The 19,346-nt window shown below is 44.7% G+C and overlaps 1 protein-coding gene across 6 annotated transcripts in view; it reads right to left on the bottom strand.

The window, feature by feature from the left end:
- Positions 1–6,339: 6,339 nt before the first annotated feature.
- The window catches only part of LOC119953344, a 33,290-nt gene continuing 20,283 nt past the window's right edge, over positions 6,340–19,346 (bottom strand). Inside the window, exons 5-11 of one of the 6 annotated variants that reach the window (XM_038777524.1) lie at positions 14,332–14,429; positions 12,608–12,795; positions 12,428–12,511; positions 12,061–12,144; positions 10,097–10,159; positions 8,161–8,278; positions 6,342–7,487 (exon numbers count right to left, since the gene is read on the bottom strand). In XM_038777524.1, the coding sequence (XP_038633452.1) occupies positions 7,466–7,487; positions 8,161–8,278; positions 10,097–10,159; positions 12,061–12,144; positions 12,428–12,511; positions 12,608–12,795; positions 14,332–14,429 (657 nt within the window). In that variant the 3' untranslated portion in view covers positions 6,342–7,465. Of the gene's footprint in view, positions 7,488–8,160; positions 8,279–10,096; positions 10,160–12,054; positions 12,145–12,427; positions 12,512–12,607; positions 12,796–14,331; positions 14,430–19,346 lie in introns of all 6 variants that reach the window. The other 5 variants (XM_038777523.1, XM_038777526.1, XM_038777528.1 and 2 more) reach the window with 5 other exon arrangements.

Below are 19,346 nucleotides of genomic sequence, written 5' to 3' on the forward strand. Positions count from 1 at the left end.
CATGGCCTTTTGCATTGTTTGCCAGCTGTGCCGCTGGGGAACCCTCCATGGGCAGGATCAGAAGATAAAGCAGGTTGGAAGGGCTGAAAGTTTCAGCCCAGAATCCCTTTGGACTATCACTGTTTTCAGTTTTCATCCACTTGAAAATACTCTTTTCTATCCTCAAAGTGCCTGCCCTCAAATCTGCCTAAATTAAATCAATTTGTCACAGTTTTTCTAATTGACTTAGCCTACCAATATATTTTTTGAATTTTGCATTTTTACCTCCACTACTTACAATACATTGACACGTTTAAATAAGTGAATTTCTCTCCCCTCATCCAGATCATTAATGGATACAGTAAATAACTGGGATCCCCACATGGAGGCTTGTTGGATACCACTATTCACATTCTGTCAGTTAGAATAGCTGGCCATTTCCTAACCAGGTCAACAATTTGCTTTTAATTCATTAATGTCAACTTTAAGTAAGTCTTTTATGAGGGACTTTATTGAAAACCCCCCAGAACATGTGCTTCCTCATGTCGCCTCTGCCACTTACCTTGAATCTATTACCCCTGGTTCTAGAATTCTCCAAGGGAGGATAATTTTATTCTTTCCACTGTGTCTCTTTCCCTCATTTTACCAGTCCAATTAAGTCACCCTCAGCCTTCTTTGGCCCAAGCAACGTAACCCCAACCTATCCAATCTCTCCTTGTGGCTACAATATTCTAACCCTGGCAACATTCTTGTAAACTTCTTCTGCACTCTCTGGGGCTGGGTTAGCATAGGGCTAAAGAGCTGGCTTTTAAAGCAGACCAAGCAGGCCAGCAGCACGGTTCAATTCCCGTACCAGCCTCCCTGAACAGGCGCCGGAATGTGCCGACTAGGGGCTTTTCACAGTAATTTCATTTGAAGCCTACTTGTGACAATAACCAATTTTCATTTCATTTCTCCAGAGCAACTAAGGTTTTTCTTATAATGGTGACCAGAACTGCCCACAATACTCCAGTTATGGCCTCACCAGTGTTTTATAAAATTATAACATTATATCCTTACTTTTATATTCTATACCTCTGCCAATGAAGGAGAACATTCCATATGCGTTCTTTACAACCTTGTCTACTTGAACTGCTGACTTTAAGGACCTGTGTACTCGCACACCAAGATGTCTCACTTCATTTATCCCTTTTAGTATATTCCCATTTACTGTTTACTCCCTATAACTATTTAACCTATCTAAATGCATGACCTCATACTTGTCCGTGTTAAATTCCATCTGCCACTTTATCTCCCATTCCAACAACCCATCTATATAATTTTGGAGATTATAGCTAGCCTCTACACTGCCCACCACTCTGCCAATCTTTGTGTTGTCTGTAAATTTCCCAGTTGTACCCCCATGCTTATATCCAAATCGTTAATATATATCACAAACAATAAGGGTCCCAACACCGAGCCCTATGGAGCATCACTTGAAACAACTTTCCATTTGCAAGGGCAGCCATTGACCATTACCTTTTGTCTCCTGTTACCATGCCAACTTTTTATCCAGTTTGCCACATTTCCCTGTATTACATGGGTTTTTATTTTTTTGACCAATCTGTTATGTGGGATCTTGTCAAATGGCTTGCTAAAATCCATGTACACAACATCCACTGCACTACCTTCATCAACCCTTCTTGTCACTTCCTCAAAGAATTCAATCAAATTTGCGAAGCAAGACCTTCTTTTAACAAATCTATGCTGTTCTCGGAAAATCCATGCTTTTCTATGCGACAGTTAATCCTATCTCTCAGGATTGACTTTATCAATTTGCCCACCACTGGCGTAAGACTAACTGGCCTAAACTTGTTCGGCATTTCCTTCGATCTCTTTTTAAATAATGGAACCACGTTTACATTTCTCCAGTCCTCTGATACCTCGCCTTATAATGATAATAATAGCTTATTGTCACAAGTAGGCTTCAATGAAGTTATTGTGAAAAGCCCCTAGTCAGCACAATCTGGTGCTTATTTGGGGAAGCCGGTACGGAATTCTAGTGAGGATTGGAAAATCATGCTCAGAGCATCTGCTATCTCCTCCTTGACCACCCTCATTTAAAAAATAAATAAATTTAGAGTAGCCAATTCATTTTTTCAATTAAGGGGCAATTTAGCATGGCCAATCCATCTAACCTGCACATCTTTGGGTTGAGGGGGCGAAACCCACGCAAACACGGGGAGAATGTGCAAACTCCACACCGACAGTGACCCAGAGCCGGGATCGAACCTGGGACCTTGGCGCTGTGAGGCAGCAGTGCTAACCACTGTGCCACCGTGCTGCCCCCTTGACCACCGTCATAAGCCTTGGAAACAATGCATCTGGCCCTGGCGACTTATCAACTTTAAAGATTCCAACCCATTGAGTATTTCCCCTCTTTATAATTATCCCAACAATATCTGTGTTCCTCCTGGGCTACTATATCTGCATGATCAATTTCCTTTGTAAACACAAGAGACAAAATATTATTTAAAACCCTTCCCACAGCCTTTGCATCTGCACATAAGTTCCCTTCTTTACCTCTGATAGGTCCTACTTTTTCCTTAACTGACCGTTTATCATTAATATATTGGTAAAACATCTTTGGGTTCTTTAACTTTACTTGCTTATATTTTTTATGGCCTCTCTTTGATTTACCTATTTATTGCATCCCTGCACTTCCAATACTAATCGAGGCCATCGGCTTAGTTCTTTGTGCCTATCGTACGCTTTTACTGTTTGATCTTCTCCTGCAATCTCCAGACAACCGGGGAGGTGGGGGGTAGATTTGGCTGTACCACTTATTTTTGGAGGGGATACGTCTACTTTGTACTGTTAGGATCTCGCCTTTTAGTGCTGCCCACTGGTTTCCCACAGATCGATCCTCTAGCAGTGTTGGCCAGTCCACCTCAGGCACGTCCCTTCGCATTTCTGCAAAATTTGCCTTCCCCAGTTCAAAATTGTTGCTCCTACTTTACTCTGTCCTTTTCCATGATAACACCGAATCTAACTGAATTGTGATCACTATCCCCGTTATGGTCGCAACTGTCACTTCACCCAATTGCCCTTCCTCGTTCCCAAGACTATATCGAGAATTGTATCTCCTGTCATTGGGTTTGTCAATAATTGGTTGAAAAATATTTCCTGGACGCATTGCATTAATTTTCCTTCCTCAATTCCCCTTGCATTGTTTGATTCTCATTTGATATTAAGTCTCCTACTATTCTTTCTTAAAAATAAATTTACAGTAACCAATTCTTTTCCAATTAAAGGACAATTTAGCATGGCCAATCCACCCACCCTGGGTTGTGGGGGTGAGACCCACGCAGACACGGGGAGAATGTGGAAACTCCACATGGACAATGATCCGGGCCCGAATCGAACATGGGTCCTTGGTGCTATGAGACAGCAGTGTTAACCACTGCGCCACGGTGCTGCCCACAAGTCTATCATTCTTGTCCTCTTGTTCTTACAGGCAGAAATTTGACATTTTAGATTTTCTATCTCCCTTTCACTATTTGAGGGTCTGCAGTATACTCCCAGTAGTGTGACTGCCCCTTTTTTATTTATAAGCTCAACCCATGAAGCCTTGTTTATTGACCCGTTTAGTATATCATCCTTTCTCACAACTGGAATCATTAGTGCTACTCCTCCCTCCTTTTTTATCTCCCACTCTATCATGCCTGAAGGCTTTATAACCAGGAATATTGAGCTGCCAATTTTGCCCCCCCACCTTTAGCCAGGTTTGCGTTACAGCAATGACATCCTGCTGCCATGTGTCTACCTGTGCCCTTAACTCAGGGGTGGGCAAACTACGGCCGCGGCCCACCAAGATCAAGTCATTAAAAAAAAAATTAAAATTAAAAAAAAAAAATTTTTTTTTTAACAAGATTAATGTGGGGGGGCTGTTGGGTTACTGGTATAGGGTGGATACGTTGACTTGAGTAGGGTGATCATTGCTCGGCACAACATCGAGGGCCGAAGGGCCTGTTCTGTGCTGTACTGTTCTATGTTCTATATGAGGCGCCCAGAATCATAACCGGGTGAAGCGCCATTTTTGAAAAGTAGAGAAAAAGAGGGCTAAAGGCAGGATGCCACCGGGGGAAGCGCTGAGGTATATGCCGCACGCTAATTGGTTACAACCGGGACTATTAATACTATGCGGCCCTTTAAAATTGTGAATTTCTGAATGTGGCCCTTGCACAGAAAAGTTTGCCCACCCTGCCTTAACTCATCTACCTTGTTTGTGATACTCCTTGCATTGAAGTATAAACAGTTTAGCACCATCATTTTCTCTTGCTGGACACTTTATAAACTTTGCTTCTCCTGTAATTCCAAGTCTGTCACTATATCTTCTACATCTCTAGCTAATATTCTCAATTTCCCTGATCCGAATTTCACCTATCTGACCCTACTCCTGGGTTCCCATCTTATTTTACCTGTTTGTTTTTGCTCTTGGTCTTCTCGTTTCTTTTTTAATCTTTCGTGTTGCATTGAGCTGGCTTCTATGTAGTTATTCCCGCCTCATCTGGACGTGTTTTGTTTCATTACTATATCCACTACCACTCTCTTCGGTCTTTGCACCATGAAATCTTTTAGAATTTAATCTCTCCTGCCTTCCATCCCAATACCGATCTTTCCTTTTGTTCTTGCCCCCTCCCTCCTTTCACTGGCTGAAAGCCTATTAACCTTTCTATCTTCACTCCTTATTTAAAACAAACAAACATTTTATTAAGGTTATGATTTTATAACAAATACAAATGTAAACATAACTCAGTAAATAATACCCGGCCAAAATAGCCTATGCACACAATTCCCCAATCCCTCCTCCTCTTGGTGATCCCGTCTATACTAATCTATCCCCCCCCCACCCCCCTCGTTCCCATAACCCTCCCCCCCCCCCCCCCCCCCCCCCCCCATTGTATCTGCTAACAGTATAGTTTTCCCCGAAGAAGTCGATAAACGTCTGCCACCTCCGGACGACCCTAACGTTGATCCTCTTGGGCGAACTTGACTTTCTCACGCCTGAGAAACCCAGCCATGTCGCTAACCCAAACCCCCTGATTTTGGGTGCTCAGAGTCCCTCCACGCTAATCAGATCCGTCTCCGGGCTACCAAGGAGGCAAAGACCAAAACATCAGCCTCTCTCGCCCCCTGGACTCCCGGTCTTCCGAAACTCCAAAAACCGCCACCTCTGGACTCGGTGCCACCCTTGTCTTTAATACCGTGGACATGACATCAGCAAATCCTTGCCAGAATCCCCCAAGCTTCGGGCATGCACAAAACATGTGGTCATGGTTTGCGAGCCCTCCCACACACCTGTCTTCCACCCCTTCAGAAAACCCGCTTATCCGGGCCACCATCATGTGCACCCAGTGGACCTTAAATTGCATCAGGCTGACCCCGGCACATGATGAGGACATGTTAACTATACTCAAGAGCATCCTCCCACAACCCCGCCTCTAGTTCCTTACCCAATTTATCTTCCCACTTCCGGTTTACCTCCCCTAACTGGGTTTCTATCTTCACTGCTGGTGACTCTCTTTCTCTTCACAGATGCTGCCTGGCCCGATCAGTATTCCTAGCATTTGTGTTATTCCAGGTTTCCAACATCAACAGTATTTTGCTTTCCAATGTTTTGGGCAATTGCCTTTCTTGTGCATTGCCTTTCTTGTGCATTTTCCTTGTTTCGAGGGCTGTTTCCATTTTACAATGGCACAGATAGTAGAATTCCTTTCACTATTACATGCTGTGGTGATTGGTTTGAATTTGGAAGTCTATAGTTAGGGGTGTTGGATATATTGTAAACAATTCCATGAATGTCAACACTTCACATATGTTGGGAGATTTACTGCTTCGTCATAGGTTTTCATTAAAAGGTCAGGAGGGGTCATTGAAGTACTGGCTTCTGGACAGAACTGAACAATGGTAAATTACCTGTACTGGTTACAATGCTAGATGTGATTTGTAACCAGTTGGTATGGGACTGCGTCGCGAAGAAACATGGGTTGAGTGTGTGAGCGAGAGGGGGAGCGACCAAGAAATAAGGCAGAGAGCAGGGGCAGAAGGCAGAGAACAAGTTTAGAGAGAGATATACGGTGAGAAAGAGAAAGACGGAGTGAGACAGATAGAAAAAAGAGAAACAGAGACAGAGATAGACAAAGAGAAGAGGCACAGATAGAGGTGAACATTCAATGCATTATAAATGGTAGATTATATCCTGAACAGTTCAGTTATTAAACTGCTGGTGTTGCAAGAAATCCATCTGCAGTTTGCAGCATTGAAGTAGATAGTTCTGAAATATGTTTATTATGAATATACTGCACAATACATAACCAATTAAACAAAATCTGTTAAGACAAATTTCACAGGACAGTAAGATTCATATACAAAGCATGAATAACGTTACAGTACAATCAAGGGTAGATCTCATTTCAGACACCTAGATAGCTTATTTTATTTGTGCAGTTTGTACTGGGAATGAAACATATGGCCATTTTAGGTGCCCATATGTATCAATATCCCCCAGGTCTGGAATTTTTGTGGTCAGATGCAGAGTAAATCTCACTCTACTTTGCTCCAAGCTGTTCAACTCTTAACCTCAGAGCAACTGCTTCCACTGCACAGACAACATTTGCCACACTCTGGTGACTTGGGCAATTGCGTCTGACCTGCGATTGAGAAAGATCTTTTACATTGGACCCCCTACTGTTAGAAGGTAAAACAATATTTGGATTCTACCTGTCTGGGCTGAACTTGAACTTGGATTGAGGGAGTGAAAGGTCAGTCATTCAACATGGGAGTTAGGAGTCAGACAGAACTGTTTTCAGGCTGGGACCAGCGACTTTCGGAGAGTACGTGAGAATGGTGAGAATTCCGTGCATTAGTGAAATCCTTTGTATGCTGCAGATTACAAAGGGCAGTGACTTGCACACCAGCCTGGCTTCAATCTGAAGTTCTTTTAAAGAGGAATCAGTGTATACATAGATGCAACAGATTGTTTGAATTTTATGGTACTTTGTGTAAGACAGACACAGTTCTCCTTTACACCTGGTTGAAATAGCACCCTGTTGCATGAGAACACAAAACAATGAGTTCCACATCATAAACCAGAAGGTTCACAGTCACATTAATGTACATTCTCCATTATATTTTAGTATTTTGCCATGCTCACTTCAAGTTTCACAATCAATTGTGTGCCAAAATGATGGCAGTCTCAAATTGTGTTAAATATTCTTTATTTAAATGTTCCCGATTTACAGCGTTTCCATGTCTGCTGGCGTGACATAGCACTCAAGTGGTGACATTTTCTGCCATTTCAGTATTGTAACAAAGATGATAAAAAAAACACACGACTGTGTGTAACCAAGCAGGAATGCAATCAAATGATATGGAAGGTACTTTCGTGTAATTGCTTTAGTGCTTTGCCGAGAGCTCCTTTCAAGCCAGTGTTCTGTAGCTGGTGTTAGGATGGAATAGATGCATTCCTGACAGGGAAAAACACAAGCACAGTAGGCTGGTTATAACAATCATTACTTAAAGTTACAGTGCCACAGGGAGCTTTCTCTGTAGCTGAGACACAGTTAGGAAGTTCCCAAGTTCAGTCGACCTCTGCTAGTTCTAGTGCTGTGGACATAGTGAAATATCGCAATGCCCATTACAGGAAAGTTAGGGCCCAGGTAATTGAAGGCACGGCCACCAATGGTGGTATGATTAACATAGGGGATGCTTAAAAGGTCTGAATTAGTGTAGTGCAGATATCTCAGAGGGTTGTGAGGCTGGGGGAGATGACAGTGAGAGGGAGGGATTTGAAAACAAAGATAAGAGTTTTAAAATGGAGGCATTGCTGGATTGGGAGTTAATGCAGGTCAGTGAGCACAGGGGTCATGCCGGTGATAAGAAACACTGGTATGAGAGACGTTATTGGGACCAATACCATTATAGCTGGGAGAAAATTTAAAATAGACTGTATAAATGTTTGAACAAAGGACAGATTGAGAGGGCAGAGAATAACAGATGGATGTTTCCTGCTCATATAGTATTACTTTTATTAGCAGAGTAACAGCCTGTCAATCGGTACTGACCAATGCAGGTAACTTTCTAGTTAATTGCTAACCTGCACTGGGTAATGAATAGGAGTTTCTAAACTTGTGTACTCACTGTGTGTCAGTGGAATCCAGCCAGTGGTATGCAGAAACTCTGCAGTCTGAAATTATTTCACCCAATAATCCTGCGTTGGAGCTGGAGGTGAACAGTTCAGCAGGGCAAGACTGAATGTCTGAAATAAAGAGATGGTGTTTACCCAACCACTCTGACTGAGAGGCAAATGGAATAGGAAAGATGCTCCTCCATGAGATTCAGTTGGGAACTGCACTGAGGAATCTAGCCCAGGAAATATCATGTTGGTATAAAAACAGAAAATGCTGGAAATACGGAGGCGGTCTTACAGCGTGTGGGGAGAGAGAAACAGTTAATGCTTTGAGTTTTAAAAATTTTTTTAGAGTACCCAATTATTTTCTTCCAATTAAGGGGCAATTTAGCATGTTCAATCCACCTAGCTTGCACATCTTTGGGTTGTGGGGGCGAAACCCACGCAGACATGGGGAGAATGTGCAAACTCCACACGGACAGTGACCCAGAGCCGGGATCGAACCTATGACCTCAGCGCCGTGAGACTGTAGTGCTAACCTACTGAGCCACCGTGCTGCCCATTAATGCTTTGAGTTGAATATGACTCATATTCAAGTCATAATCAACATGAAATGTTAACTATGTTTTTCTTTCCACAGACCTGATGTGTATCCTCAACACTTTGTTTGTATTTTAGAAGCTGTAGCATTTTGCTTTCACTGTAGCATGTTGGGTGTCAAGTTAACCTGAGATCCACCAGGTGGCAACAGTGACATTGCAATCAGCCACAGCCTCCCGAGCAAGACTGAGCAAAATCAACTGCTCATCAATACTCTGTTTCCTGTCACTCTACATACTTCATGTCTATGCTGCTGTTCCCCTTTTATTGTTTGGGTTTCAACTTTGCTGGAGATTTTGTAGCATTTTATCAAATGCATTTTGCAAGTCCTTGGACACCAATCTGCTCTTATCAACCCTCTCCGTTACCTCATCAAAATTTTCCCTTGTTTTCTCCTGCTCCATGTACGTGCACCCCCAAACCCAGAGCCTCAAGGCAGAGAGTGGGCAGTCTCCTCCTGGGTCAACACTGATGATGATATTGATCTGACTGCTGGTGGCACGTGAGCGTGATCTGTGTAAATTAATTCTGAATCAATCTTTCCCTTCCACCAACACAGCTGAGATAGGGAATTCAACAGGACACAATGTGTTTGGCTCTAGAATGCAGTTCATCCATCGTTCACTCAGTGCATCTCTGCAGAGCTGTACGTGGATGTTGAGGCCCCGGTAATATTCTGGTTAATCTGTGCTGCAACCTCCCCATGGCCAATAAATCCTTCTTGAGGTCTGGTTATCCAAAACTGGCGCATTTACTCCTGGTGGGGTTCGACCAACTGAAGCAATATTCCCCATCGCCTCCTCAATATTGAAATCCAGCCTTTAAAAAAAATTTAAAGTCCCCAATTCTTTTTTCCCCCCTGATTAATGGCCAATCCACCTATCTTTCCAATCTTTGGGTTGTGGGGGTGAGACCCACCCAGACACTGGATCACACAATGTTCAAACTCCAGACGGAAAGTGACCCGGGGCCGGGATCAAATCTGGGTCCTTGGCGCTGTGAGGCAGCGGTGCTAATCACTGAGTCACCCTGCTGACCCCATGATACAGCCCTTTTGAGATAAAGGTCAACATTTCATCAGTTGGCAGCACCATGCCGGATCCGCTGCGCCAGACCCATCCTGCCAGGCGACTAGCATTACCTTGATGTCGCAGTGCCAAGAGGTCAATGTAAAACAAGTGCACATGGATGGGATCTGCCTCAGCTGTGAAGACTTCCATGTTGGAACAGCTTACCCACATTCACTGTCGAGGTTCACAGACAAAGAATATGCTGGGACTGTAACAAAATGAGAAATCACTGCCTTTAAGATATAACTAAGGAGGTGGGAAAAACACAACTACTTACTTGAATCGATCTTTAACTTCTCAATGGATTTGGGAACATCATAGAGCCCACTCTGACAGTTTACTAACAAGAAAAAACAATAATTGATATTCATCAGAGACTGAAAATCTTAACTGCAGATCCCATCGTTTCTCTCGTTCTTCCTCTCCCCACCACCAAACTTTTCCCAGCCACACTGAAATGAAAATTGCTTATTGTCACAAGTAGACTTCACATGAAGTTACTGTGAAAAGCCCCTAGTCGCCACATTCCGGCACCTGTTCTGGGAGGCTGGTACGGGAATTGAACCATGCTGCTGGCCTGCCTTGGTCTGCTTTCAAAGCCAGCGATTTAGCCCTGTGCTAAACCAGCCCCTTCCCTATTCCCTGCCAAAGGCAATATCACTCTGCAAAGTTCTGCTGAGGAAGGCATTTGAGTTGCCCATGGATATCAGAATCTTCTTTCTCTCTCTTGCCCAGGCATATCAGAACCCTTTCTCTCTCTCTGAGGCAGCACTGCTTATTACACACAGCCTGTCCAAACATGAACCAGCAACAAAAGCAGTGACTGACATTGCTGTGGAAACCCAATTATTTCATCGTCGATTCTGCCAAGTTGCTGATCTCAACCATCTTGCTGTGGGAAAGACACGATGAAGGAGAGAATGGATGAACAGCTGAGAAGGTCTGACTTTGTACATGTCCTTTGGTAGCTGAGACTAAATAGCAATGTTCGAGACTTGGGAAACAGTAGAGCTTCATGAACAGAACTGTGCATCAGAATTTAAATACAACACAGAGTACTATATGCCCCCTCACACCGCTGCGAACCCGGTTTCGGCCCCGGGTCACTGTCCATGTGGAGTTTGCACATTCTCCCGTGTCTCTCAATCCAAAAAGATGTGCACGCTAAATTGCCCCTTAATTGGGAAAAAAAAAGAATTGACTACTCAATTTATTTAAGAGAGAGATCTATATGCACATTTAGATCAGATACACAAAGCTCCATATGCAAATTTAGATGGAATATCAGAGACTTTTGATTCTGGAGTTTCTTGATGGACAAGGGAGTGAAAGGGTATTGGGGGGGGACGGGGGGGGGGGGGGGGGACAGACAGGAAGTGGGATTGAGGCCACAATCAGGTTAGCCATCATCCTATCAAATGGCAGAGCAGGCTCAAGAAGCCAAATGGTAATCCTGCTCCTAATTCGTATGTATGTTCATGTGACATTCAGAGGAGTTGCCCAGATACCATTGCATATATTTCGAATAGATATCCAGAGATCTGAGTGTACACTTGAATAAGATATACAGAGACTCATGGCCCCTTGTTCTGCACTGTAACCAATCACGGTTTGTCGATGTACCAATTGCCAATGTACTCTGTCAATTATTCTTTTTTTAAATTTAGAGTACCCAATTCATTTTTTCTAATTAAGAGGCAATTTAGCGTGTTCAATCCACCTACACTGCATATCTTTGGGTTGTGGGGGCGAAACCCACGCAAACACGGAGAATGTGCAAACTCCACACGGACAGTGACCCAGAGACAGGATCGAACCTGTGAGAGAGCAGTGCTAACCACTGCGCCACTGTGCTGCTCCCGATTATTCTTTTTTTGTCTACTATGTACGTACTGTGTATGTTCCTTTGGCTGCAGAAAAATACTTTTCACTGTACTTTGGTACATGTGACAAAAAATCAAATCAAATGTGTACATTTAGGCAAGATGCACAGAAATTCACATGTACTTTTACAAAGATCTGTACTGCGTTTAATTATGATGCACAGGGCCTTTGAATGTTCAAGACAATACACTGAATGATGATACATCATATTTGAGACTGGTACAGGCTCTACAACGGGTATAGGTCTTCATTGCCTACTCAGATTGCTGGAACTGCATTTGTAGGGTTCAATCCTACACCTGTAATAAGGCTGCAACAAACATTTAACCCTTTACAGAGATATGTTAATACCTGTACCTCTGCCAGCAACCTCAGGCCATGGACTCTGAGCAACATCTGTCTTTGCCCCTTGTTTATTTGGGAGCTGGTTACATGCAATATCTGGAAGTGAGAAAGATCAAAGCAAATCAACAATAAATGAAGTAGCCACATAGCGGGATAAGCACGAGCTTCTCCTTGCTGCCACATGCGGCTCTATCTCCTTCATCTGTTGGGTTCAAGGTGTAAGGTTTTGAAGGCCGGGTTTGTGGCATCTCAAGAATACTCGAGAGTAGGATGACCGCAAGCAAAATTAAATTAAAGAAATTGAAACTAAAATGATAAATTAATTGAATTAAATAAACAAATACTGTTTAGACTATAGTCCAGAAATTCACAATGTTACCTTTAAAAAGGGTTTCATTATCCGCATCCTCCTCCCCTGTGCTGGATGATGTTACGCTACTGGAGCTCACATAGTAAGGTTCAACTGCAATTAGACATCAGACCATAGTCAATGTAGCACTGAGCAAATCAGACCGCCAATAAAAGTACTCAATTCCGCCATTAGAACTTTGCTACTGACCTAAACTGTTGAAAGACTTGAACAAAGTCTCCCGAGATGCAACAGGAGATTTGTGGAGATGTGCTGCATCTGAGGTGAAGTCCTGACTCTGTGTATCGGAGGATCTGAACAATAGGGAGGAACGTTCCTGCTTGGCCATATCCTGACGCAGTGATGCTGCTCGTTCAATCAGGCAGGGAATGTCGTGCCTGGGGAAGGAATTCTGAGTTACAAAGTGAAGGCATTTTCAGAGTAATCGATTCACCAGGACATCTTTCCACTATCGGGAAAATAAAGGACAGCCCAGTACAGTACAACTCATCGGGTATCTCACTCCTCATATACACAACCTGTCTCACGTGCTTGCTCCCTCAGCATTTGGAGGCACACAGATAGCAGGTAGTTTGAAACACTCTTTTAAACATTCTTACACTCCAACTCTGCCGAGAATTTTCTTGTTCTCAAACATAACCTGCGTTTTTATAACACTCGAGCTGCTTTCAATCAACGTCTCACTTTCATACAAATATTCTATCGCACACACGTTTCTTTCACATGGGTACAAACTCTGTACCAATCTCCAAGGCTCACAAATATTCCCTGATCCTCGGAGGATAAATGCACGATGAAAAGTGCACATAATACAAGTTACAGGTAAGCTGGTTCCTGTACCTACCCTTTTGCAAACACTTTATTGCTGCCCCGTCAATTCCGATATCATTAGACTTTCATTCTGGGAGCATACAACAGATCCTATGCAATGTTTCTACTCCCATGTGCATTTTCAATTCAAACAAATAATTTATTTTTAATGAAATATCTTTGATGTATTCTGTCAACATTCCATTTCCGTGTGTGCTGGTGGTACGTTATAAAGTATCAGTGGTTCCTCTGGTGCCCAAGCGTCCCATCACAGCAAGCAACAATATTTTAAACTTTGCCTCTATTGCTCGGTATGTAGGATTATTCCAAGAATTCAACATTTCAAATAAATGATTTTTTAAAATCAATTTTGAATTCACTCTGGACTCGGTGAGTGGGGATTATTTCTTCTGGCCACTGGATCAGTAACCAGGGGCCACAGATTTTATATAATGGGCATATAAACTAGAGGGGAAGTTTCTCTGCACTGAGGTAATTGGTTAAAAAAAAAGCAGAGCGGGGTTGAGGAAAATAAATGTTTTACACAGGCAGTTATGATGATCTGGAGCACACTACCAGGAAGTGTGGTGGCAATAGGACATGTACCTGAATAGGGTTACAGGGAAAAAGCTACATTGTGGGACTGAATTGGACAGTTCTTTTAAAGAGCCAGCAGAGGCAAGGCTTCTTTCTGTGCTGTAAGATTCTATAACTCTTGAAAAGTCTGATCCTTTCTGGCTAATGGGCGGCACGGTAGCACAGTGGTTAGCACTGTTCCTTCACAGTGCCCAGAGTCCCCGGTTTGCTCCCCGGCTTGGGTCACTGTGCTGAGTCTGCACGTGCTCCCAGCGTCTGCGTGGGTTTCCTCCGGGTGCTCCTGTTTCCTCCCACAAGTCCCGAAAGACGTGCTTGTTAGGTGAATTGGACAAACTGAATTCTCCCTCTGTGTACCTGAACAGGCGCCAGTGTGGTGACTAGGGACTTTTCACAGTAACTTCATTGCAGTGTCAATGTAAGCCTACTTGTGACAATAAGGATTATTATTATTCTGAAGTAATATTCTGGATATCAGGAAATGTGTGCCTGATACTGGAAAGGCTCACCATGTACAGGCAGAATTTTTCTTCCCAGGTCCAGGAAGCTGCATGGCTTTCCACAGAAACTCCATCCACACGGCACGCAGGTCCGACCTTTCTGCAGCCTGACACACAAAACAAGGAGACTGGAGTGAAGAAGGAGCAGAAGAACGTCAGCGTTCTTAATCCATGTAATGAAGCAGAGTAATTGAAAGTGGGGATTGAGCAGTGCAAGTCTGGATCAGAGCTCTATTTACAGCACAGAAACAATCCACCTTTCTCACCTGTGAAGAAAATGCTATTTTCATATTTTGGGGTTTGTGTTGTTCTGGGGTAGTTAATCATCCATACTCCTCTGGGGATGTATACAAGTGGCTGGGGGAGCAGGGAGCTGAGCATGTGGCGAAGATCAAGGGGAAATGGGAAACGGAGTTGGGAGGGGAGATCTATTCGGGAGTATGGAGTGACACACTGCATAGAGTAAACGGGATCTCCTTTTGTGCAAGGATGAGCCTGATACAGTTTAAGGTGGTGCACAGGGTGCATATGACTCGGGCGAGAATGTGTGGGTTCTTTCAGGGGGTAGCAGATGAGTGCGAGAGGTGTGGGCGGGGGCCAGCGAATCAAACGCACATCTTTTGGGGTTGGTAAAAATTGGGAAGATTCTGGGCATGAGTATTCGCAGTCTTAGCCAGGATAGTGGAGGAGGAGGTGGCCCCGGAAACCTTTAGTGGTGGTATTTGGGGTTTCAGAGAAGCTGCAGCTCATAGCGAGGAGGAAGGCCAATGTCTTGGCCTTCGTCTCTCTGATCGCACAGTGGCAAATTTTGCTGGAGTGGCGGTCGGCATCGCCACCGGGGGTAGCGGCTTGGTGGGTGACCTGTACGACTTCCTGCGATTAGAGAAGATAAAGTATGAGTTAATGGGCTCTTCAGGGCGGTTTAAGGAAAGGTGGGGGATGTTTGTGACCTTGTTTGAGGGGCTGTTTGTCGAGGGGGGGCGGTGAAAAAGGGGAAAATCTGCACGGACTGCATAGTTGATTGTAGGGAAACATGCTTCCCGGGGTGTTTATTCGCTGTAACCGATTTTGATACATGTTTGTAATAAATTGCAGTAAAAAAAAAATCCCTGCTCCTCAAGACCCGTGCAGGTTATGACAGTGGTTTTCCTACATGTCGTTGTAGACTAGGAGGAAGTAGAGGTACACTATGCAATTGGACTACTTGGTTCATCAGCCTTTGGAAGAGAGACAGCAGGTCCAAAGAGCGTAACTTGACACTGGTATAACCAGTTTGGAGTTACGAAGGTTGAGATTTCCTTTGCGAGGGCTGTCAGGAGAACCGGCCAGTATTCCTCAAGTAAACCCAACTTTCTGATACAGGCTGCTTTACCTACCCCGCCTATGTAGTCTTTCAGCTGGGGCATTGGGTAGGAGTCAGCTCGGGCCATTGCATTACCTTCTGGTAGTCAATGAAGAACGTTGTGGAGCCATTTAGCTTGGGCATGAGCACAACCAGAGAGCTCCAGTTACTGTTGCTAGGCTCAGTTAGTTGGTGCTCCAGCATGCAATTAATCTCCCAGACTTGAGCCAGCTTTAATGGGCCTATACAAGGGGGATGTTGCTTTATGGTAGGAGCTGTTCCCATGTCCACATCATGTAGGGCTACGATGGTGCAGCCTGGCTCATCTCTGCAGTAGCCTTTAAATGTAGTGAGCAGCCTAGATCCAGCAGAGGGCAGCAGAGCAGAGCTACTGATCAGCTGTTCTGGGGAAATTTGCATACGTGCAGTGCGGTCAGCCTAAGTTGAAGGTGAATCTGCGAAGGGGACCCGAGGAGTTTGAGTGAAGGCAATCATCCAGCAGAGGGCAGCAGAGCAGAGCTACTGATCAGCTGTTCTGGGGAAATTTGCATACGTGCAGAGCGGTCAGCCTAAGTTGAAGGTGGTTTGTGGAGAGGCTGTTGGCAAGTGACAGTTAAACCCGAAACACTTTGTGAGTGTTTCCCACCCTACCTCCTCCTCTAACCAACCCCCCCACCCCACGGTGGTTGGGAAGCGGGAGCAGGGGCCTGTCGTGAAGGTGAGTGAGTGCCTTTAAATTTGCTTACCTTTGAGCGGGAGCAGGGTTTGAGGTAATATCAGGTAAGCTCTTCCTTTCTTTTTCTTTTTCTTGTTATTTTTTAAATCTAGAGGTGATGTCAGGGAAGGCAGTACAATGCTCCTCCTGCAGAATGTTTGAGGTGAGGGACGCCGTCAGTGTCCCTGCTGATTTCATCTGTGGGAAGTGCACCCAACTCCAGCTCCTCAAAAACCGTGTTAGGGACCTGGAGCTTGAGCTGGATGAACTTCGGATCATTCGGGAGGCAGAGGGGGTCATAGATAGGAGCTTCAGGGAAATAGTTACACCAAAGACTGGAGATAGATGGGTAACTGTAAGAGGGACTGGGAAGAAGCAGTCAGTGCAGGGACCCCCTGCGGTCGTTCCCCTGAGTAACAAGTATACCGTTTTGGATACTTGTGGGGGGGACGACTTACCAGGGGTAAGCCATGGGGTACGGGCCTCTGGCACGGAGTCTGTCCCTGTTGCTCAGAAGGGAAGGGGGGAAAGGAGTAGAACATTAGTAATTGGGGACTCAATAGTCAGGGGCACAGATAGGAGATTTTGTGGGAGCGAGAGAGACTCACGTTTGGTATGTTGCCTCCCAGGTGCAAGGGTACGTGATGTCTCGGATCGTGTTTTCCGGGTCCTTAAGGGGGAGGGGGAGCAGCCCCAAGTCGTAGTCCACATTGGCACTAACGACATAGGTAGGAAAGGGGACAAGGATGTCAGGCAGGCCTTTAGGGAGCTAGGATGGAAGCTCAGAGCGAGAACAAACAGAGTTGTTATCTCTGGGTTGTTGCCCGTGCCACGTGATAGTGAGATGAGGAATAGGGAGAGAGAGCAATTAAACACGTGGCTACAGGGATGGTGCAGGCGGGAGGGATTCAGATTTCTGGATAACTGGGGCTCTTTCTGGGGAAGGTGGGACCTCTATAGACAGGATGGTCTACATCTGAACCTGAGGGGCACCAATATCCTGGGGGGGAGATTTGTTAGTGCTCTTTGGGGGGGGTTTAAACTAATTCAGCAGGGGCATGGGAACCTGGATTGTATTTTTAGGGTACGGGAGATTGAGAGTATAGAGGTCAGGAGCACAGATTTGACTTCGCAGGAGGGTGCCAGTGTTCAGGTAGGTGGTTTGAAGTGTGTCTACTTCAATGCCAGGAGTATACGAAATAAGGTAGGGGAACTGGCAGCATGGGTTGGTACCTGGGACTTCGATGTTGTGGCCATTTCAGAGACATGGATAGAGCAGGGACAGGAATGGTTGTTGCAGGTTCCGGGGTTTAGGTGTTTTAGTAAGTTCAGAGAAGGGGGCAAAAGAGGGGGAGGTGTGGCGCTGCTAGTCAAGGACAGTATTACGGTGGCGGAAAGGATGCTAGATGGGGACTCTTCTTCTGAGGTAGTATGGGCTGAGGTTAGAAACAGGAAAGGAGAGGTCACCCTGTTGGGAGTTTTCTATAGGCCACCTAATAGTTCTAGGGATGTAGAGGAAAGGATGGCGAAGATGATTCTGGAAAAGAGCGAAAGTAACAGGGTAGTTGTTATGGGAGACTTTAACTTTCCAAATATTGACTGGAAAAGATATAGTTCGAGTACATTAGATGGGTCATTCTTTGTACAATGTGTGCAGGAGGGTTTCCTGACACAATATGTTGACAGGCCAACAAGAGGCGAGGCCACATTGGATTTGGTTTTGGGTAATGAACCAGGCCAGGTGTTAGATCTGGAGGTAGGTGAGCACTTTGGAAACAGTGACCACAATTCGGTGACCTTTACGTTAGTGATGGAAAGGGATAAGTATACCCCGCAGGGCAAGAGTTATAGCTGGGGGAAGGGCAATTATGATGCCATTAGACATGACTTAGGATGTGTTAGTTGGAGAAGTAGGCTGCAAGGGTTGGGCACACTGGATATGTGGAGCTTGTTCAAGGAACAGCTATTGCATGTTCTTGATAAGTACGTACCAGTCAGGCAGGGAGGAAGGGGTCGAGCGAGGGAACCGTGGTTTACCAAAGAAGTGGAATCTCTTGTTAAGAGGAAGAAGGAGGCCTATGTGAAGATGAGGCGTGAAGTTTCAGTTGGGGCGCTTGATATTTACAAGGAAGCGAGGAAGGATCTAAAGAGAGAGCTGAGACGAGCAAGGAGGGGACATGAGAAGTCTTTGGCAGGTAGGATCAAGGAAAACCCAAAAGCTTTCTATAGGTATGTCAGGAATAAAAGAATGACTAGGGTAAGAGTAGGGCCAGTCAAGGACAGTGGTGGGAAGTTGTGTGTGGAGGCTGAGGAGATAAGCGAGATACTAAATGAATACTTTTCGTCAGTATTCACTCAAGAAAAAGATAATATTGTGGAGGAGAATGCTGAGACCCAGGCTATTAGAATAGATGGCATTGAGGTGCGTAGGGAAGAAGTGTTGGCAATTCTGGACAAGGTGAAAATAGATAAGTCCCCGGGGCCGGATGGGATTTATCCTAGGATTCTCTGGGAAGCCAGGGAAGAGATTGCTGAGCCTTTGGCTTTGATTTTTAGGTCATCATTGGCTACAGGAATAGTGCCAGAGGACTGGAGGATAGCAAATGTGGTCCCTTTGTTCAAGAAGGGGAGTAGAGATAACCCCGGTAACTATAGGCCGGTGAGCCTAACGTCTGTGGTGGGTAAAGTCTTGGAGAGGATTATAAAAGATACGATTTATAATCATCTAGATAGGAATAATATGATTAGGGACAGTCAGCATGGTTTTGTGAAGGGTAGGTCATGCCTCACAAACCTTATCGAGTTCTTTGAGAAGGTGACTGAACAGGTAGACGAGGGTAGAGCAGTTGATGTGGTGTATATGGATTTCAGTAAAGCGTTTGATAAGGTTCCCCACGGTCGTCTATTGCAGAAAATACGGAGGCTGGGGATTGAGGGTGATTTAGAGATGTGGATCAGAAATTGGCT

The sequence above is a fragment of the Scyliorhinus canicula genome, chromosome 18, assembly GCF_902713615.1.
Source record: "Scyliorhinus canicula chromosome 18, sScyCan1.1, whole genome shotgun sequence".
NCBI lineage: Eukaryota > Metazoa > Chordata > Chondrichthyes > Carcharhiniformes > Scyliorhinidae > Scyliorhinus > Scyliorhinus canicula.